Source organism: Ornithodoros turicata, chromosome 10 (assembly GCF_037126465.1).
Source record: "Ornithodoros turicata isolate Travis chromosome 10, ASM3712646v1, whole genome shotgun sequence".
Classification (NCBI taxonomy): domain Eukaryota; kingdom Metazoa; phylum Arthropoda; class Arachnida; order Ixodida; family Argasidae; genus Ornithodoros; species Ornithodoros turicata.
Window position 1 is genome coordinate 15,094,615 of NC_088210.1, and position 22,059 is coordinate 15,116,673.

The following is a 22,059-nucleotide window of genomic DNA, read 5'->3' on the forward strand; positions in this document are numbered from 1 at the left end:
TGATGTAACTGGAGTAACTAAGTCGAGGGATTGTCGGGGAATTTGGCCAAAAAGCAGCTGAAGTCAAGGAAAATCGCGGACAAGTGCCATGATGAGGCATGGCGAGTCGCGAGTGCCGACCGGTGGTTGAGCAGCGATGCCGCAGCAACGTTACCGCTAGTAGCAGCTCGCCTGTACGACAAGCTCTGAGGCAGAAAAGTAGGATAGCCTCACTAATATTTAGAGCCTGAAGTTTTCGGGAAATATTTTTTCCTACATTTGGGGGGGGGGGGGTAAAAATTGGGTAAATAAACGTGTGCACTAAATTCATGCAAATTCGGGTGAAAAAACTTCCAGTACGCTAAATTCGGGGAGAAATCGGGGCTCAGTTATTCAAACTAACTGTAGCGGTTTGGTACAAACGATGATGTAACTGCATCTTTCTGCCGAACAAGTAAGTTAGTGCATTCCTACAGACATCCAGGTGAGGGCAATTTGCCGGGTAAAAATCTGGTTTCACTCTAAAGAGGCAACCTTCAATTCAGGGTGCAAATTCGGAGGCAGAATCGGGTAAAACCCTAAATGGTCTGTTTTTACGAGGGAGCGGCACGAAAACGTAGCCCGAAGCACCAAGTTCCCTTTTGTTTTTGTCAGGGAATATTCTTGAAATGGGGGTCCAAGAAATCCACCATTAAGAATAAACGTTTAAGAATAAAACATTCAAGAATAGTCCGCTTAAAAGATACACGGTTAAAAATATATCTTCTAAAATAAACTGCTTACTATCCCCGCTTAGAGATCACAGTTTAATAATCCACCATGACAAATAAACTGTTTCAAAATCCCCTCATCATCTAGCACGGAGGCGGACCGATTGCAATTTGCACCGGGTTAGATCACGTTATGTTAGGTTAGTTTAGTTTGGTTTCGGTTAGTTTGGGATAGTTTAGGCTAATTTGGTCCTGTGAGGTTAGGTTAAGCCCCTTGCTTGCAGGTTCACCTTGATTTGGGTCATACCACATGACTCTAGCAACTGTAAGGTGGAATTGGGGGGGATTCTGAAACGATTTATTTTTAACGATATATTCTTAACCGTGGATTCCTTGGGGTTTATATTTAAACAGGGATATTTCGGCGTTTATTTTTAAGCGTATATTGTGGGAGATATATTTTTAACAGTGGGTACTAACGCGTTTATTTTTGAAAGTCGGGGAATTTGAAGGCTGCAGTTTGGTAGACACCCTGGTGAAGAAACATACCATTGTGTGTGGGAGGGATTTCGAAAGGGGGATCCCCCTCGTCTTCCAGGTCGTGCAAACTGCGCTCTCAGAGACCCAGGACCCGGAAGACATCTCCGTGACCGTGAAGGCCTTCATGACCGCCGACCTCCCCAACGAGCTCATCGAGCTGTTGGAGAAGATAGTGCTCGAGAACTCTGTGTTCAGTGACCACCGCAACCTTCAGAACCTGCTCATTCTGACGGCCATCAAGGCCGACCGCACTCGTGTGATGGAGTACATCAACAGGCTGGACAACTACGATGCCCCCGACATCGCGAACATCGCGATCGGCAGCGAACTCTACGAAGAGGCCTTCGCCATCTTCAGGAAGTTTGACGTCAACACGTCTGCCATTCAGGTAACTGGGCGCGATCCGCGGCGGTCTCGCGCGGAGGGTTGAGGGTTCCCGAACGTTGCGTTGCAGGTGCTCATCGACAACATCCAAAACCTCGACCGCGCGTACGAGTTTGCCGAGCGCTGCAACGAGCCGGGAGTGTGGAGCCAGTTGGCGCGTGCTCAGCTGACGCAGGGACTCGTCAAAGAAGCCATCGACTCTTTCATCAAGGCTGGGGATCACACTGCTTACCTTGATGTCGTTCAGACTGCACACAAGACTGGTACGTAGGGCATGATTCTCGCCTGGATGGCCGTGCGCTTTGTTCGCGATTATACGTAGACCTTATTTTCTTTGCAATCGGAGGTCGGCCCTAAACCTTGTTGGGTGTTTCTTGGGAAGATAGACCTGTGTTCAAATAAATACGGTAGTACAGTCAAACTCCTTTATAGCGAACACCCTTTTAACGAAAATACCTCTACAGCAAATTTTTTTGTGGTCCCGCTGGAGCCCTATAGGTCCAATAATGGACATCCTTTTTAACGAAAATACCTTTACTGCGAATTTTTTTTGCTGTCCCCTGAGTTTCGTTGTAAAGGAGTTTGACTGTATATTCCTAAGTGGTGCGTGACTACATTAGAGCATATTTTCTGCTGCTACAATGTGAAGGTCCATTTATAACGTGCCCCATTTGCACTATCAGGTTAGCCATGAAAATTTGGATATCCCCTCGTAATGCTGTCGCTAATTGCCAAATTTACTTGCATAATTAACAGCCATGTTAACCTTCTTCCCCCATTGCATGTAACACCAGGGAATGCTATCTCGAGTGGTTCACAATGTGACTAGTTAGGTGTTGCATTTTTAATTTTTTTTCCTTGCATAATGAATGCTCGTCACCTATGATACACTAAAGGCCAACTTCCATGGAGCGAACTTTTTGCGACTAAGTTCATGCGGCAGACTGCTGAGTGCGTTCCGCCACTAGTTAATTTAATTTTGTTTTTTAAAAAATGTGCTATGTGAGTAAATACTTAGAACCTGAAGTTTTAGGGTTTAACCCAAAGTTGCACCCCTGTCTGTCTGAAGGTTCCCTCTATATGGTGAAACCAGATTTTTACCCGGCAAAATTGCCCTCACTGAGACGTCCGTAGGAATGCACACTAACTTGTTTGGCAGCAACTGCAGTTATATCACTGTTTGTACCAAACTAGTACCATTCGTTTGAGTAACTGAGTCAGATTTGGCCCCGAATTTAGCATACTGGAAGCTTTTTCGCCCGAATTAACACCAATTTAGCGCACATGTTTATCTGGTTTTTAGCCCCGAATTTAGAAAAAAAATATTTCCCGAAAACTTCAGGCTCTATAAACACGGTACTAGCAAGTGACCCAAGCTTGCAAGATTCTGGTGGTTGCTTGCAGTTTGCATTGACGATTTCTCCCCTCCATTACAGGCTCGTGGGAGGACCTCGTGCGATACCTGCAGATGGCCCGAAAGAAAGGGCGAGAATCCTACGTAGAGTCTGAGCTCATTTATGCCTACGCAAAGACCAATCGCTTGGCGGACCTCGAAGAGTTCATCTCCGGTCCAAACCACGCGGATGTACAGCGTATTGGAGACCGTTGCTTTGAAGATGGCCTTTATGAGCCCGCCAAGCTGCTCTACAACAACGTGTCCAACTTCGCTCGCTTGGCCATCACGTTGGTGCACCTCCGAGAGTTCCAGGGGGCGGTGGACTCGGCCCGCAAGGCCAACTCCACCCGCACTTGGAAGGAGGCAAGTGTTTCTCGACTTTACGGCAGGGTCAGGCGTGAGAGTACAGCGGGTATTTTCCCATAGCACCAGTGTTGCCCCTCCATGGGATGGGGGACTGGTGACAATGGGATATTTGGTGGGTCAAACTTGGGATTGTATAGACACCTTCCCTGAAAGACAGACTTTCTGCCAAAGTAAACAGTGAACAACTATTTACGTTTACTTATAACGTGACTGTGCACCAACAATCAGCCCAAAGGGAAAGAAGTGTGGGCTTTCAACAGGAAGGCAAGTTTTCCGACCAACCAGGGAATCTGAAACTGACAATGCAGTAGAATCTTGATACGAATCTCGCGGGGTAGTGGAAAAAATGCATATAATTTGAAATTCTTATCAAAAGAATTAAACCAAAACAAAAATTGAGGCAAGAAAATACAGTGACTGTTCATTTTCCATTGCGGTCAGTGAAAGAGGTCTGTCGTAAGGCTTTTGTGTCTCCGGTTTCGACCAATGCTGCCCAAATTCCAGAGAGGATTCAAAAAGCCCAGCACGTGCTTTGCACCTTTGAGTCGCGGGACAGTGTTCTAAAGCGAGCTTCTCCTGAAGCACGCGGGCGTTAGGTGAAGCCGACTTGCGGGAATGGTGGCTTGTAATGTTGCCAGAAGTTGTCCTGATATGTTCCCTCCACGTATACTGGTCGATGTTCTCCTAAGCCAGTGGGACGTCACACAGCTTCGAGGTTTATTTTTGCAAGATGGGTGAAAAGGTAAAAATATAGATAAGGTGAGAAGGTTCCCGACCGTGTAATCCTGTTGATCTTATCTCCACCACCTAAGGGGAGAGTCATTGCTTGCATTGTACAACATGATGTAAGGAACTTCAATAGGCATTCTGACCGGGATGGGAAAAGAATTTGTATCAGTGATCGTATCATCGAGATTCTACTGTATTTCCGCGTGGACAGGAGCTGGTATGGAAAACTTTCATATCCAAACATAGCTTTTGCCAAAATGGGCAACAGAGTCCTATTGGTCCTGCTGAGCCTCTTTCAGCGTCTGCTGGTCAGACGTTCCAGGTTGTGAAAAGGACGCTGGCTCCGGGTGACCTAAAAAGGCTCATAATACCTGTTGAGGAATCCAAAAGCAAATGTCGTTCCTTGAAGGGGTTTCCCATGAGAGCAACCAAAAGATAGTGAGTCAATTAACAGCAAAACTGAGGTTGCTCAGCTATGTACTAACCCCCCCCTCTCCCCACCAGAGAACTTTCCAACTTTATTGAGATTTTGAAAATATAACGGTCACATCCGTAAATATTGTTACTTATGACGTCTTTCTGCAGGTGTGCTTCGCTTGTGTGGACAACGAGGAATTCCGGTTGGCTCAGATGTGCGGGTTGCACATAGTGGTTCACGCTGATGAGCTGGAGGATCTAATAAATTATTATCAAGATAGAGGGTACTTCGAAGAACTAATCAGCCTCCTAGAAGCAGCGTTAGGTATGCACTGTGGTTCGTGAAGGTTTATCGTCTCGTGCGTGGGGACAAAACTAGATGTGCGGATTTTTATCTCGTCGCAGGCCTGGAGAGGGCGCACATGGGCATGTTCACGGAGCTCGCCATCCTCTACTCCAAGTACAAGCCGAGCAAGATGAGAGAACACCTGGAGCTGTTCTGGTCTAGGGTTAACATTCCAAAGGTCGGCGCTCACTTGTTGCACTATGTAACGCTGCTGTCGTACGGGTTATTTGAAAGATCATTGAAGGCAATGGCAGTCTGACATCTCGAGCACCGTTGACATTGTCCCGCCGCCACACGGACCAATCCAGTGCTCCTTGACGGGTTGATACGTTGGGTGCTGGATGGTGCTACGCATGTCAGTCTGCATCGTCTGAACAAGATTTTAGTAGACAGATGTAACTGATAACAATAGTAATTAACAATAGTAACAAAAACGTAATGCAAAAAATTACTACTTTTAATGAAGCTTACAATGTTCCTTACACAACTACCAATTTAGTGACTGTTTGGATGACTGCGTGATGTTGTGCATAATGTAATGTAGAAAAGTGGATTTTCGTAGGCCTGCAGTTTGCAGCAGCCGTAGTAACTGCTATACTGGAGGTTCGGGACCTTTCGTAGTATTTGCTGCAGGTTTATTGCATGCATTTGTTTACCGTTTGCTCGTTCGCTGATCACAAGGCTGCAGTCTTTTAAGTCCCTTGACAGCTCGAGTACGATCAGAGTCAACGGTAATTCAAAGTGGCCGTGTAGCAGCGTCAGACTACCGTTCACTCCGACCGTAATCTATTCCGAGGATCATTAAAATGCGGGCGTGACAGCCAGTATAAGGAACAAATGCGAAACTTTCTCGTTCAATATTAGGTGCTTCGAGCAGCGGAGCAAGCCCACCTCTGGGCGGAGTTGGTGTTCCTCTATGACAAATACGAGGAGTACGACAACGCAGTCGTGACTATGATGCAACACCCGACGGAAGCATGGCGTGAGGGCCACTTCAAGGAGATGGTCACCAAGGTTGCCAACATTGAGCTCTACTATCGAGCCATTCAGTTCTACCTGGACTACAAGCCCATGCTCCTCAATGACCTGTTGCTTGTCCTGGCTCCCCGTATGGACCACACCAGAGCTGTCAACACGTTCACAAAGGTGAAAGGCGTTGCGCCGCTCCTAGCTGCTTTGCTAACAGTAACTTGCCTCGCAGAGCAACCACTTGCCGCTGGTGAAGCCCTACCTACGGTCGGTACAGAGCCTCAACAATAAGGCCATCAATGAGGCTCTTAATGGCCTCCTAATAGAAGAGGAAGACTTCCAGGGGCTGCGAACATCCATTGATGCCTTTGACAACTTCGACAACATTGCACTGGCTCAGCGGTTGGAACGTCACGATCTGATTGAGTTCAGGCGCCTGGCTGCCTACCTGTACAAGGGCAACAACCGTTGGAAGCAGTCTGTCGAGCTCTGCAAGAAGGACAGGCTTTTCAAGGTATGTATCTATGGTATGGGTACTGGTCAGACTTCTTGACAAATTAAATAAACAGTGAAACCGAGAAAGCAAGGGCCTGTATCATTTAGACCAATTTGGACCTAATATAGTTTAGATCAGTTTGGACCCCCATATCGTTTAGACCAATTTGGAACCCATTTCATTAAGGCCAATAATTTTTTGGAAATGTCCTTTTCTTTGTTTTTATTTGTTGTGCAAGCCAGTGTTACTCAATAATAAACAATTTTTCCTTAGGATGCCATGGAGTATGCGGCGGAGTCGAAGCAAGCGGAGACGGCGGAGGAGCTCCTGGCGTGGTTCTTGGAGGAGAAAAATTACGAGTGCTTTGGAGCCTGTTTGTTCCAGTGTTATGACTTGCTTCATCCAGATGTGATTCTCGAGCTTGCCTGGCGTCATGGCATCATGGACTTTGCTATGCCCTACTTTGTACAGGTCATGAGGGAATACATCTCAAAGGCAAGTTCCAGATTTGCATGCACCGTATTTACTCCTATATTTTGCAGCACAACTGCATAGTTTGCGCACCCTCAGTTTGGCATAAAAAAATGCCAGCAAACTTTACAGATGCATAATTTACGCACCCGCATTTTCTCGCGCGGATATCTGACCTGCGCGACTCTGCAAACGCGTAGATTGTGTTTTGGCTTACCACATGCTTTTTGCAATGACGTTAGTACAGCTGAAGTTATTGCAGTGCTTTTTTATTTTCGCCCATGTTCGGTTAATGGTTCACTGGTGCAGTAGACGACACTGTGGACATTTTGCAAGTCACCAAGTAGTACATGTAACAGGATGTGCTTTGCCAGAAGTGATTCTCATGCTCTTTCCTCCTTTCCCTTTTCTTGTGCCCTGAACCAAAATTTGTCCCGCAGGTTGACAAGTTAGAGGAACTAGAAAACCAGCGACTGGAGGAGTCCGCACAGAATGAACAAAAGCCTCTTGTGTATGGTAAGTCCGCTTGTATCGTGCCCGCCTCCCCCCCTGCTCTCCGCTCACCCGTTCAATCTTGCTCCCAGCTCCCGAGCCGCAGCTGATGCTGACGGCGCCCCCTGGGATGATGGCGCCGGGCTACCAGGCCTACACTCCAACCATGCCTGGCTACCAGGGCTACAGCATGTAACAGTGTCCCACCTCCTGTCTCCTTTCCCCCTACCCCACTTCCTCTTCCCCCACCTTGATCCAAGCGAGTTGCGTGTCTACCTGGCTGGCTCAGGACGCGTTCGGGGGTGGCGTGCGACACTGCCATCTCTATCCGACCGGTTGTACAGTTTGGTTCGTACGGATTTTTTGTGCGCAAAGGGGGGAGGGACACAGCAAGAAAAAACGACGGAGCATTCCGCGGACCCGTCCCCGTCTGCAGCTTACTTAACGACATAGAAGGGGGACTCTAAGCATCTGTAAATTCTTTTGGGCTCTATCCAGTGAGGTTCTGATGGAATGTGTATGTTTCTTTCCGTAATGCTGCATTAAAAAAGTGTTTTTGTTACACAGAGGGCAGTGATGCTTTTTACGACACCTTCTCTCGCAGCGTTGTTCCTGGAGGAGGGAGGTGTTTCTTTTTTTTTCCGTAGCTTTGGTAGTATGTTTTTTCTTGAATGTGCCTCTGGTTTGTGGTGCGCGGCTCTGAAAAAAATGTTACGAGGTCCGTTTGTTGTCTTGTGTAGTGGAGAGATTTGCCCCACATCTTTGGATTGCGAGGCTTGTTATATAATATACATTATACAGATATATAGGAAAATTTAAAAATGTATGTAGAAATTTGATGGAGAAATAAATTTGGCGTCCTCATCTGTGTGTTATGCTGGTGTTAAGGCGAGGCTTTTTCCAGTCACTGTCTGCAACTATTGCCCGCCTGTGGAGGGTGTGCTGCTAGTATGCTGCAGTGAGTGTGGGATGTTTCAACTCCGTCTCAAACAGAGGTGATGGTGCTGTGTGGTGTGGGTGTCTGCACTGGTTCTCGCACGCCACGGTGAAGTGTGACTGCGGCTGTAGGTAGCCATCTAAAGTGATGTGGATAATGTAAGATCTCTCTGCACACAAAGCACAGAGGCTTATGTCATAAATTGTGCCAATGCTATCGAGATCAGGTGTTTGTGTTTACACCACTGTAGCCGAGTGTTACAAATGTCGCAAAACATTTCTAGAGATTGAAAACATAAGAATGGCACAGCTGAGATTACAGCAGTGTTGGTCATCATTTGTCGGAACTACCCATGAATGGAGTACTGTAAACATATTTTTTTCTTTTTGCACGACTGCTAAAAAGTCGCGATGCGCAATTTGCGAAAACATTGTGAACAAAAATACTAGAGATGGGAGGAGTCCAAAGAAGGTTCTGTGAACACACAAATCTGTTATCTCTAAGATTAAAAAAGACAAAGAGCTGCCCTATTGCTCTATGCAGTGAAACTGAGATTGGGGGCCACTCCAGTGACATCACCGCTAGTCTTCAGGTATCTGTTATACACATCTGTATGGGGGCCCCCAACGCGTAGTTTTGGAATGCTTTGGTGTGGTGGTAGCACGTCAAAGTGCCCCCGCTCCAACGTGGCGCATGCAAAGCGACCTCATTGAGCTATTCAAGTTATGTGACCCCCGCATAGTTCAAAAGAGCTCTTTAGAGCCATGCGAGGGTGCAGCGCCCTGTTTTGTTTCACATTACAAAACAACCTCGCTCACAGTCTCTGTACGCAAAGTAGAAATACCGTCAATGAAACATTCGGGCTTCCACGAATTTTGGAAAGAAGCCGCAAAAGATTCATGTTTTCGGATTCTCCAAGAGTAGGTGACGTCACCGAAAGCTCTGGCTGCTGTCTCGGGACAACAGCGCGCATCTCCGCTCTCCGCCCCATGTTGGAAGACTACTAGCAGCTGTTTTGAGGGAGACTGAAATCTACCTTCGATAGGAGTAATGTTGCCAGACTGGACACACCACGCCGTGGTACTTCAGACTTAGAAATTCATTTTATTTTGAAAACTCGTACGCTGAATTGTGTAACAACCACTGGAGAAATGAAATGAAATGAAAAAGATGACAAACCTTAAAGGAGGCTTTCAATAAAAATTTCGTAGCATTTCAGAAAGTATTTCGCCCAAAATTTGCCGCCAACGATCTCATAAAGGGCCCCCAAAGATTCAACATTTCTTTTATGTATGCGCAGCGAATAAAGCAGCACATAGTATGTGTCAATAGACCTTTTTCACGCTCTCGTTGCATCCTGGAGGCTGCCCAGTGAAACACGCTTGGCGCGCGCCAAAACACAGCCGGCGCCATCTATTGAATATGTAGGGAACCCTCTCCGGCGCCGTCAGGACCACACTGTGCATTCACACGAGCAACATCCTCACAGAAGATTCTAGTGGAAGAAAAAGCGGAACACTGCTCACAGAGACGAAGTTCCGTCCCGTCTTATGTTGAGCATTCACACGGTGCGGAATATCGGGAGTGGCGTACGGCGCACTTTTAGCAGACGACACCGTCATCGTGTTTCCTGTCGTCTGCTACGGAATATCTTGTGTCTGTGTCTCAGGATATTTCCCACGGTTAGCAGAGTACGTGAACACTGGACGTTGAGCGCTCGCATTCAGAAAGGTATGACTTTTTCAGCGTCTTCCGCTTCTGCGGCGAATGTCGCTCGTGTGAATACGCGGACAGAGCATGCGCAGAAGCGTTGCAAAAAAAGAAAAAGAAAAGTTCATGCTTATCTACATCTAATACTCTTGAGACAGTCACCCTGCAAGGGGAGGGAGCGCTTCACGTTTATCCTAGAGTCGCTAGTTTATCCTGCCCCACGAAGAAGTTGGCCTCGGAACAGCTCTGCATGCGTGCATTGTTGGATATAGCATTGTTGAATTGTTACAAAAAGTCAGTAGAATCTAGGCTGATCTTCCTTAACTTCCTCGCCCACTCACTGGCCGATCATCAGGCCTGACTTTGATAGTGCTGTCGTTTGACTGCTCGGAAGAAAAAAAAAAAAAAAGTGAAACAACAGTGAAACTGTTGAGAATGGCCTTGACTGCCAGTCTGCGGCAGTTTATCGGTCAAGGTGATGAAGTGCTCTGGCCGCCGTCTGCACGAACATAAATATAAATGTATCTACAGCGTTGCATCAGCAAGTAGGTCACCTTGGCTGAGTGGACAGGCAAGGATTTAGCTCGGCCAGTTGGATGCGGGTGGCATCGGCGATGAAGGGAGCAAGTGGATAGAAGTAGCAGACGGCGCCAGTAACTTATCAGTTTTAAGTTTTACAACAGGGTATGGGTAGCATTAAAAATAGAGAATCTCCACATTATTCGGAGTTTCGGATTATCCGAGTGTCACCAGGCGGCGACGTCACCATAGAGCTCTGTCTCCTAGCACTAACGCACGTCTCCGCTCTCCGTCCCACGTTGGAAGACTGCCAACTTCGGGTCCCCATAACCGTAACAATCTTTTGGGCAATGCGGCTCCTTATTTACTTGAGGGGGGGGGGGGGGGTTATATAAAACGAATTTAATCGGATTATGCAGCCGGCTGCGCGCTCCCGGCTGAACTCAGGCAACAGTGTGCGAACCGACGTCACCTGAGTCGGTTATGAAGGAAGGCAGTCCGTCACAAAATCCCGTCTGCCGACTCGCAATCTGCTGCCGAACAGTCGCTGGAAACATTTGCCTTCGTGCTTTCGGTGACATCGGATTGCAACTAGCCCGGCGACGCCCCCAGATAGCGATTGAGAATCTCGCTGGCATTGCCAAATACGTCACCGGAAGAGGCGGAGCAAGGAAGGGCAAATTTTCACTAAATTCTCCAAACTCCATGTTCTGAAAAAAAAGAAAAGAAAAAGAGAAATAGAGAGAGAGAGAGAGCAAAGAAAAACAAAAAATAAAGTTATATTCATATACTAATTAATTACCACTTGATAACTCACGTAGCCCACTAGACCAGCATTGACCTGGAAGAGGTCTTATTATGAAACCACATTCTCATTACTAGTACATATACAATGCATGGGACTCAGGTAGCCCGAAAAAGGATGGTCACATATACAGCATGGTGATATCCCCGGATAGTATGAAAAAGATAGTCATAATTAGTATCAATTTGCACATACACTAATACATACATCAGCATCGGGATCAGCGTATTGATATGAAAAAGACGCTCAATATCCACTTGAGCATACATATTAATACATGGGGAAGGCGGGGCAAGATGAAACAGAAATTTGCAATTGAATATGGAATTTTTATATTTCGTGTTAAAAAAAAGGAAAAAACTAGCCATAGGCACATTCTCAGAGGTCTAGAGCTTCTGATCCGTAAATCAGAACGGACGTGGACTGTTCTAAAATAAGCACAGAACAAGAAATTCAAAAATGCAGATTGTCTCATCTTGCCCCAACCTTCGGGGCAAGACGAGACATCGCGTGGGGCAAGACGAGACACGCCGTGGTAATGAACAATACAAATTAGTTTTTTTTTTTTTTTGCAATTCATCCACCAAGACAGCCCCCTTGAGCCCACCGCCCATATGACGTGCAATACAACCACATAGAACCTGGTGCTATTTTGCTCCACCGTCTTTTGCAAACAAGGCACCGCCAGTCTGATGTGCAGCCGGTCGCTCGCTTTTGAGCGCGCTTCCGCTTTATAATATCTTCGGAAACAGGAAAATTTGCTGGAAAATTCGAGGCAATATGCAAAAAAAGGAGTATTTGAGGAACAAGCACAAAGCCACCTAATAGTTGACTTATCCGTTTCTAAATTACATTAAATTTTAATTAAATTAAATTTAAATTACATTAAATTGTCGCGTCTTGCCCCGTGCATATCATCGGATGAATTATTTTTTTCTGTTCAGCACCGGGAAACCAAGAGTGCCCCGTATCTAGACGAATGAATAAAGACATAAAATGTGGACGTACACTGACAGAACAAGCCAGCGAAACGTTGCTGCACAGATGACAGGCGGCGTCGAACAAGAAATGTCGCGTCTTGCCCCGCCGTACACTACAGCATTGACTGGGTAAGATTTCACGCCTTGTTTGTGTGTAATATGATTTAAATGAATGCTGAAGTAAATCCAAGAAGATCACCTACAAGAAAAAGAAAAGTAAAAGAAGAAAAGGCAATGTGGATGCAATTGACATTTTTCACAATGGCCTATGCGCATGCGTATGACCTCGAGGCGCCGGAGAGGATTATCTCCGTCTTCACTAGATGGCGCACTATGTGGACGACAGAAGTGGAGACCAGTGGGGCAAGCTTGTCGGCCCCACGCCTGACCGGTTTTAGTCCCTTGTGCTACCCACTTTGATTTGCTTTGACGCGCACCGAGCATGGTTCGTTGGAGGGCCGCTAGGATACTACGCGTATGTGAAAAAGGTCCATAGAAAAGCCCTAGCCTTTGCAAACTACGCTGGCATCGCTGGAGAGACAGCGGAAAGTAAACGTAATTATACAAAATGTAATTATATTACAGCGACAGTTCCTGCCATTATTTAGGTACAGGACTTTGTTACTCCAGAGGTATAACTAGTCCGTCAACTCTGAAAATGCTACTGCGCCGCGGATAGGATGTCTAGAAACAATGAGGTCACGCTCCCTCCTTGCGCCAGACAATGTAATCCGTCATACCCACAGTGCTTCCGTATTGGCTGTTAAGATTGGTCGCATGACACTACGCTGCGGCAGAAAGTGCGCTCCTCTACTCATGGCGCATGGTGGCGCTGCAGTATTTCTCCTGGCGCGCTATTGCTTCTCCTTATCTCCAACGGCGTATGTAGTTGAAGGACGACAGTAGGGTAAGGTGGGGCAAGATGAGACACGGGGCAAGACGCGACATTTTTCCTCTACGCCGCCTGTCCACAGGGGTGGCATCCAATGTATTGCTCCGTAGACGAAAGCGTGCCGGGCGAACGCAATGCATCCTGGACAGGTCCTGGTCGCACGTCACAGAAAACGTCAAGGCACACGTGACCTTAAAGATGGCTGCGCCCGTGATCGGCGGCCAAACCGTTTGTAAACAATGCGGTTGTAGTTTCTAGACGACGTTTTGGATGTTTTTCGATCACGGTAATTATTTTTATCCGATAATCCCGCATTAAAACGCGTAGTTTTACACATAAAGCCTCGTATTGTTGACAGCTTCCAAAGATGTGATGACGACCGCGCGTTAAGACGTACCGAGCCGATGCAATGTACGTAACTGAGGTGAAATGGGCTACCATGTTGCGGAAGAAGCACCGCATAGTTTACGCTGGCAAAATATGGTCATCTCTTTGTGTTATGACGGTGAAAATATGTCGGTAAGCGACAAAACGACACGTAAACAAAGTCACATGACCTCAAAATGACGTTTTCTATGACGTGCGACCAGGACAAGATGGCAGTTTTGCCAAAAGCACCCGCTTGAGGGTAGTTACAACAATGGCGGGTTTGTGTCACCCCTGTGCGCATGGAGGAAGGAAACACAGGAGCGGCCCTTCCAACTTTTTGCCATTGGGACGAGCGTGCCAGCTTCGCACTGCATTCTGGGATGCTCCTGTCTACCATGTGACCGCTCACGTGACCCCAAGAGCATGCGCAGGCCAGCTCCCAAAGCAGACGACGGGAGCCGTGATTGTCTTGCAGTTCAGATATCTGCATTGTGACGAACGCCGCGCGTCCAGCTTTATTTGTGTGTGTTCGGAGGTTTACTCTTGGTTTACCCTTCTACTACAAGACCGGTCAGGGTCTGCAGGACAACCACGCAGGACTAGAAACATCATTCGCGGCAGCGATGTTTGTGTGACGACGTGGCCGCGTTTTGTGTGTTTGTTGTTGAAGTGGTAAACCATGCCAGTAATCAAATTTGTACAACGATGGAGGAAATCAATTGAATCAGCAGCTGTAGCACAGCGCCAGCTTGCAAAGGAACGATTCAAGATGACTCTCTCACAGACAGGGGTACGAAACAACTGGTCAAGTACGTGCTTACGAAGGAAACGTTATTCGCTGACAGAGCTGCTTTCTGTTGAACGACAGCCGCAACCGCGGTAAGAACACGTTAACAAAACGTTGTTTCCGCGGTGGTGCTCACATTTTAAGAGTAAGTGACTTTGGAAAAGCATAAAAGCACGAAAAGCAGCGCGAGCAACAAAGCGTTGCCAAACCGAAACTTTAGAGAGGATCACGTGGTGGACAGGAAGTAATGGCGGTTTTGACAGGAGCGACCGCCAGAGGGGTCCCACGGAAATCTGCTCGAAACGGCCGCTCCTGTGTTTCCTTCCTCCATGCCTGTGCGCCTGTCTCAGAGATGCGTTGCTCCATGCGCTTGAAACTTTACTCATAGGTGGCTCTGCATGTCCGCTTTATTGCACGTGAGAAAAGACCTCTACCCGAGAAACGTCATCATGACGTTGGTAGACAGACTGAAACCGAAAAAAAATTGGAAGGGGAGGGATGGGGTTCCACGAAGGGGCACTTGTTCGCTGCCTCTTATTGAAAGAAAAGTAGGACTGAATGTCATTTCAGGGACCATAGTAATCCCCTCAAGACCGTGGCTTTCGGGCGCGACCTTGTTCGCCCCTAGCTTCGAACATAGTTCAACTCTACCAAATTGGTGGCGCTGTCGAACACTATGACATCATTTGTTTACAAACAGGTAGAGGTCTGTTGTTCTGATAATCGGTACCGTATAACGAAACATTTTCTTTTCTTTAAAGGTGGTGTACGGACAAAAAAAAGTGCAGTTGAACTGTTTACAAACAGGGAGAGTATTGTCCGGATTGGTGTTTGCGTTGAAGAGAGAGGGAGAGAGAAAAAATCTGTTACTTTATTGATCTTCATCGTTTTCTACTACATACATAGAACAGAACGGGACTGTGAGGGCGAGCCCTGTATTACAGTCCAAACTAATAACTAATAATAACAACTAATAATAACTTATCACTTCTACCTGGAATGTAAAGATCTTTACATTCCAGGCAGATTTTCTGTAGTCCTTTTTCTTGTCATCTGTGCAGCAGCTTTCCCCGGCTGTTTCTGTTGATATAAGCCCACATCTTATTTCTTTATTCATTCATCTAGATACATGCAAAATATGGGCAGTCTTGGTTATCCGGTGTTGAACAGAAAAAAATAATGCACCCGATGATACGCACGGGGCAAGACGCGATAATTTAACGTAATTTATTTTTAATGCGATTTATATTTAATGTTATTTAGAAACTGATAAGTCAACTGTATTAGGTGACTTTATGCACGTTCCTCAGAGATTTCGTTTTTGCATATTGCCTAGGATTTTCCAGCAAATTTTCCTGTTTCCTATGATATTTCCAGCCAAGCAGAAGCGCACGCAAAAGCGAGTGACCAGCGACTTCTGGTGTTGTTTTATTGCACATCATGTGGGCGCGATGGGCTCGAAGGGGGTTGTATAGGGGCCTGTGGGCTTTACTTTGTCTGCTTGGATTGCAAAAACTAATTTGTACAGTTCATTACCACGGCGTGTCTCATCTTACCCAACGCGATATCTCGTCTTGCCCCGAGGGTTGGGGGGGCAAGATGAGACAATCCGCATTTTTGAATTCTTGTTCCGTGCTTATTTTAGACCGGCTACGTCCGTTCTGCGTTTACAGGTCAGAAGCTCTAGACCCCTGATAATGTGCCTATGGCTAGTTTTTTTTAACACGAAAAATAAAATATAATAAATATAATAAAATAAAAAAAAATAAAAAATAGAATAAAAATAAAAATTTAATATTCAATTCAAATTTCTGTCTCATCTTGCCCCCACCTTACCCTATCTAGTAATCTAAGTCACGTCCATATCACATACGCGATGGATATTCACTTTACAAACATATTATACCTGATGTAGACGTATAGACGCGACCTTTTCATTTTTCATTCTGAACGCAAAACGACGCTATCGAACTCCTTCGCATAGGCTATATGCAAATGCAAGGTTTCTCCAAGGCCATATACGACATACTCCGATCCGATGCCATGGCGAGGTATGCGCTTCCAGAAGAACATTTCCCTGCGCTACATTCACATCAAGGTTTATCGCATCAACTCTCCTTCTGCATTCATTCATGCTGTTGTGACCGCTCCCTGATTGACTCATTAGTATTCCTCCTCCGGTGCGCATTGAATGCAACGAAAGAAAGAACGTACTTCGTTCGTGAACGTCTTTTTGCTGCAAGGACCCTAGCGTTAGGAACTGATGAGAAGTATGAAAAACGAGCTGATGGTGGCTATTCGATGAAGGCGACATTTCCTTGAGTTTGAGGAACGTTTGAGGAACTTCCTCAAATTCGAGGAAATGTTCCTTTATCGAGGGACCTCACCGTGTATTGACATGAGCGACATTCCGTAGAATGCTCCAGCGGAAGATGCGCGAAAGTATTGCAGACGACAGTGCTTAGCAGACGACAGTGCTTAGCAGACGACAGTGCGTAGCAGACGACAGTGCATCGTACGTTATCACCTTTGCGTACGTAAGGGATGACGTGGTAGTCCTGCGAACTGCGCGAAGCTCTCTTTTTGTTTTGCGCGTGCGCAGAGCAACCAGCACTATCTCTTACATACGCAAACGTGATTGCGTACGATGCACAAAAACTCATTAATAGTGAGTTTCACTATATCGTATACGCTGTCGCCTTTGCGTATACATGAGGGATAGTGTGGTAATTCTGTGCAACGCGCAAAGATCTGTTTATATCTTGCGCATGCGCTAATAACGCTACTAACCACTAACGCTATCCCTTGCGTACGCAAAGGCGGTACTGTACGACATACAGGGTGTGCGCAGATAAACCTAACAGTCATTTGCGCACTCAGCTTGTTGTCTACTTAACTGACGAACTTCCGGTGGCGCACGATGACGTATTTATGCGTGCAAAATCTACAGAAAAATCGTGGAAGCCATACTCAGCTTTAAAAAATAAACAGGACGACGAAAACGTCAGATAGTTTAACAACAGTCTGCATCTCCAAACTATAGATACTTATCCCGCGCGTGTTCCGCGGATATCACATCTGGGGCATACGAATGATTCTAGCTGCCTTCGCTGTTATGTCGCTGTTAGGTTGCAGTACCATGAACTGTCCGTACAACCGGCTTAACTGTAACGCGCGTGCATGTGGCTTGCGCAGACGCCAGCGCCGAAGACGAAACCGCTAGGTCAGGGAGCGGGTTGAGACTTGAGACACACGACCGTGGCTGGGACGTAGTTTCAAGCTTATCGGTCAACGCTCCGCGGCGCTGGCATCTGTGCTAGCCCCACCACCTATATAGTCGCCCGCTCTAGCGTCAGCCTCAAAATATCACTGCACCGCTGATGGGACGGCTGGACACAGAGAGGCCACCCTCCTTGCGCCAGATAATGTAATCCATCATACTCACTCTGCTTTCGTATTGGGTGTTAAGACTGGCGCATGGCACTATGATGCGACAGAATATGCGTTCCCTTATTGATGGCACATGGTGGCGCTGCAGTATTTCTCCTGTGGCGCGCTGCTTCTCCTTATCTCCTTATCTCCAGCGATTGTTACGTTGTTACGGTTAAATATGAAGACAACTGTACGTTTGAACCCTCCGCAACACCTAATAAGAAAAGCAAAGAAGTGAACACGTTAAAAATGCAACGAAGCAAAATAACCCTTCCAAAAACCATCATCAACCTATCATTGTCAACAACGTATGGTCATGGGAAGTATGCCACGCAGAATTAGCCTGCGGAAAACTCAATATTTCCTGACGACGCCTCTTTTGATTAAAGTGCCGAGCTAACACTCTCTGACTTAACTCTAGAAGACAGGCCATTTAGGCTTACTCGCGTCCAGCCAGGCCCCGTTTAGCTTTTGAAACGGCCGTTCTTAATGAGCCCCCCTTTTTCTAAGCTATTCTCCGCGGCTATTTTAGAAATCAATTGTCTCGGGCCTTCCTGACTCTTCCTTTCAGCGGCCTTCGTAGAATGGCCTTTCGGCGGCCGGAACAATTAGGCTGCAAATCAGCCACTCTTTTCCGCGTTTGGAGCACGACAGTCTTTTTTTTTTTCTTTTCTTTTCCATCGCGGCTTTGTGTGACGCGGGGAAGAGTAACGGTACATGCCGCCTGAGGTTCAGGTGAGGGCACATCCCGTACGTACGCACACGGAGAAGCAAAATAAGAAGTCAGATTTCGTTAGCGGGGAAGGTCGCAGCGTCAGCCTCCTGGACTGCCGCGGCTATTGTTTCGCGCTACTGCGGTGGTTGGTCCGTTTAAGCGTCTACTAGACCTTGGGCCCTCTTACACGAGCGGTGAGGAAGCTCCTCAGTGTAGCCCTCAATAGCTTCAGCAGTGCCGTACGTACAAGCAGCGTTGTGGACCGTAGCGCGTGTCCGAAGTTACTGAGGAGGAGGACACCACTGCTAGGATTCTCCTCAACGTTTGTGCAAGCGGACCCTGGTACATAGAACGTACCGCAATCCCCCATGAAATGGCTGGCCTTCTAGACCAAAGGCGACCTGCTCCTCTTCTGCTCCTGCTCTTGGCCGGCTTCTACAGGAACTGTGCCTACATGTCTGAAAGCGTCTGAGGAAAACACAGGAAAACCCCCAGACACCACAGCCGGCACAGGGATTAAAACCCGGGTACCCCCCAGTCTCGACGTGACATGGTTCTCTCATTCCTTCTCCTCCTCCCCTTCTCCTCTCATGGTGGTGGTGGTTGTGAAAGGGCTTGCCGTTGGCGGCCTCACAGAGGTGGGCAACGTCACGACTGACGCCCTGGGGGAATGTGCGTCCTGGGCCGACTTCTAAGGTAACTGTGCCGACATATGCCTGAAAGCGTCTGAGGAAAACCCAGGAAAAACCCCAGAGAGCGCAGCCGGCACCGAGATTCGAACCCGGGTACCTCCCAGTCTCGACGTGACATGGCCGGCACGCTCCTCTCTCCTCATTCCTCCTCTCATTCCTTCGTCGCTGTGTCGTCTGCTTCATCCAATCGCCGCAGACGATTTCAAACACAAAAGCCTATGGCTACGAATGTCTATATCCTGCGGCTATAGTGGCGGCTAGTTTCCATGGCAACGGCCTTTGAAAGCATGGCTGTGATTGGAAGGTCTCCAGATGACTACGCCGCGACAATTAGCGATCAAGCCTTCTCAGTCTTGGTGGCGTTGCCTTTCGCCAGCCTTCACGTCATTGTGTGCTTACTTCGAGTGTCATCGGAAGTTGTATACTTTCTGAATGCGGCAATTAGGTCTTTTAAGGGACGTTATGTCCTCGGCTTCGTCCTGGATGCTTTGTAGCTTCGCGCGGTAAGGTCGCGTCGCCGTCGAAAAGATGTCGAGACAAAAACGCTCCTTTGGTTCCTGCGCTGTCCGTCGTGCGCTTTCTTCCGTATTGTTTACACATAGAAGTAGGCTTAGCGTCTAATTAAGGACTCGCCACGCTCTGTCGTAACGCGCCCCTGCACGAATGTGAGGCAGAACATGTGTCTTTGTGTGCTAGAAGCTTGATTTCGAGAGCATGTTCTTGTATGCGACTGGTATCAGAAGGCCGTTGAGCGTTGCAACAGACGCGACTGAACGCTGTGTTATATATGTTACGACAAGACTAATTGCGAAGACATCGCCACTCCTATTGGTTAACTCACTGATTGGGGGATATAACACAGCATTTCTGAAGAGCGACACGGTGGTATGCAGTTGCTTCATATTCTGAGAATTGTCAAGAACAGCGTAATGAGCGAGAACAATGTGGGCACGCTGAATAATCCACAGCGGGAAGCGTGGACTGGAAATAAATCGGACGCATCCAGTCAATGAACATATATAGCAGAGTCAGAAACCCAGATTAGACTATTATAAACCCGGATGGACTAGCTATTCCACTTCTTATTCACAGAGAAAGCTCGATCGTCCTCCTATATAAACCTTGAGCAATGAAAAGTTACTTTATCTTTATCTGCGGAATTTTGCTTCTCCACGTAACTATGTGCGTTTGCTAGTTCTAGTAGTACCAGCGGCATGGCCGAGCGGGTTTAGGCGACTGGGAGGTGGTGGGTTCGAATCCTACCACCGGCTGTGCTGTCTGAGGTTTTCCCTGGGTTTTCCGAAGACTTTCCAGACGAATGTCGGCTCAGTCCCCCCTGAAGTCCGCCCAGGACGCATACTAACACCCCTGTTGCCCACTCCTCCCTGCTGTCCTCTCTGTCCACATCTGTACGCCGCTCATAGCGACTGTTGCTTCGCGGCGCTAACACTGAATTAAAAAAAGTTCTAGTAGTCCTATATAGTAGTTGTCAAACGAGGTAGCAGAAGGCAAGCGAGCTGGTGTAGGTTACTACACGAAAAGACTGCACGTTTGTGCAACTCAAACCAGCAATGTGCACATGTATACCTGAAGTAGTCCGGTCCGAGTTGTCAGTTCGTGCCGTCTACTCGTGTAGTCCTCATCCTCAAGGCAACGTGACGACAGACAGAAGCCATATCTTGCTTGTTAGTACGAGCAGTGTATTTCAACGTCAATAATCCCATAAGATTCCCCTCCGACAGTTCACGCATCTTTATATCAAATATTAGTTGCACTTATTAACCCTTCCACAGCAAACACTTTCGTGCAGGGTTCATACGAGAGCCCACCGGACAACGGAACGTCTCTTGGAAAGCACGGCTGTTCCACAAAGGAACATTCACGACGTGTCTGGCACTGGTACTCGCATGCTTCTCGCAGTATCCAAGGACGTGGTACGCAAAGAACAGGTGCTGAGCCCTGAACGCTTCCAGTTGCGTAAAGCCAGAATTCAATCGGCTGCGCTGCAGGTACAAGTCCAGCGTTGGTTTTAGCGAGGCCGTTGACTCCAGGACTTTCATAGACAATGGTTCACTGACGTTGCAATACTGCTCAAAGCACAACTGGGAGCTGCTCAGGAGTGAATGCCCTAAATCGGGCCACCAGTTGTTAAGAGTGTTTCTGACATCGAAATTGATGTTGCTCAGCAGTACGTGCAACAAACAGCGCGTAATCCTTGAACCAGCATGTGGCAGGAGCAAGTCGTCACCGCCTTCGAAGCGAACCAGTGTCATGTTGAACATTAGCAGCGGGAGGTATATCGCATGACCGTCGAAGCTGCAGTCAGTATCGAAGGCGGAGCCAAACCAAGGGTGGTGGCCATCCTCCCGCAGACTCGTCGAGAAACTGTGCCCTCGAAGAGTGTAGTAGGACAGAAGTCCTTGCCCCTGTGTGACGCTCGGGAGCCCGTCGATGTACTCGCGGAACTTCTCCTTGTGTTCTAACCAGGAAGGGTAGAAGTAGAATATCTTGGTGCGGTTAAGCATAATTTTCGCCTGCATCATCGAACCTCTGTCCAGGACCGTCAGCTTGCCGAGCGACACCTCTAGTTGCTGAACCAGGGCGCTTGTGTGGCGCAAGATCGTGTGCAAGACCGAGCGAGTTTCGTGCACAAGCCGGACAGCGTAGAGGAAGAGCTGTGGAAGGGCGCGCTCCGCCATACGCATGCACAGCTTCCATCGGGGAAGCACGGGAGGTGGTCGGTTATACAGGTGCGTTACAAGCGCTTGAAGTAGCTGTTGCCCTTCTTGTGGTGTGAAAGCGGCCATTTCAATTAGCGTTCGGACGCCAAAGTAATTTAGTATAACGGAAGATTCAAAGCTCGAGATGAGATGAGACAGGTTGTCGATGTAGTTCTGACACTCGAAGAGCACCTCCGCGCGTGGAC

At 47.4% G+C, this 22,059-nt stretch overlaps 1 protein-coding gene across 1 annotated transcript in view; it reads left to right on the top strand.

Moving 5' to 3' along the window:
- Positions 1-8,159, top strand: part of LOC135370619 (clathrin heavy chain 1) — a 28,160-nt gene extending 20,001 nt beyond the window's left edge. The window contains exons 18-27 of the mRNA XM_064604395.1: positions 1,288-1,617; positions 1,684-1,876; positions 3,050-3,372; positions 4,690-4,846; positions 4,927-5,045; positions 5,732-6,013; positions 6,069-6,350; positions 6,606-6,827; positions 7,244-7,319; positions 7,388-8,159. Coding sequence (XP_064460465.1) covers positions 1,288-1,617; positions 1,684-1,876; positions 3,050-3,372; positions 4,690-4,846; positions 4,927-5,045; positions 5,732-6,013; positions 6,069-6,350; positions 6,606-6,827; positions 7,244-7,319; positions 7,388-7,491 — 2,088 coding nt within the window. The 3' untranslated portion in view covers positions 7,492-8,159. The remainder of the gene's footprint in view (positions 1-1,287; positions 1,618-1,683; positions 1,877-3,049; positions 3,373-4,689; positions 4,847-4,926; positions 5,046-5,731; positions 6,014-6,068; positions 6,351-6,605; positions 6,828-7,243; positions 7,320-7,387) is intronic.
- Positions 8,160-22,059: the final 13,900 nt, after the last annotated feature.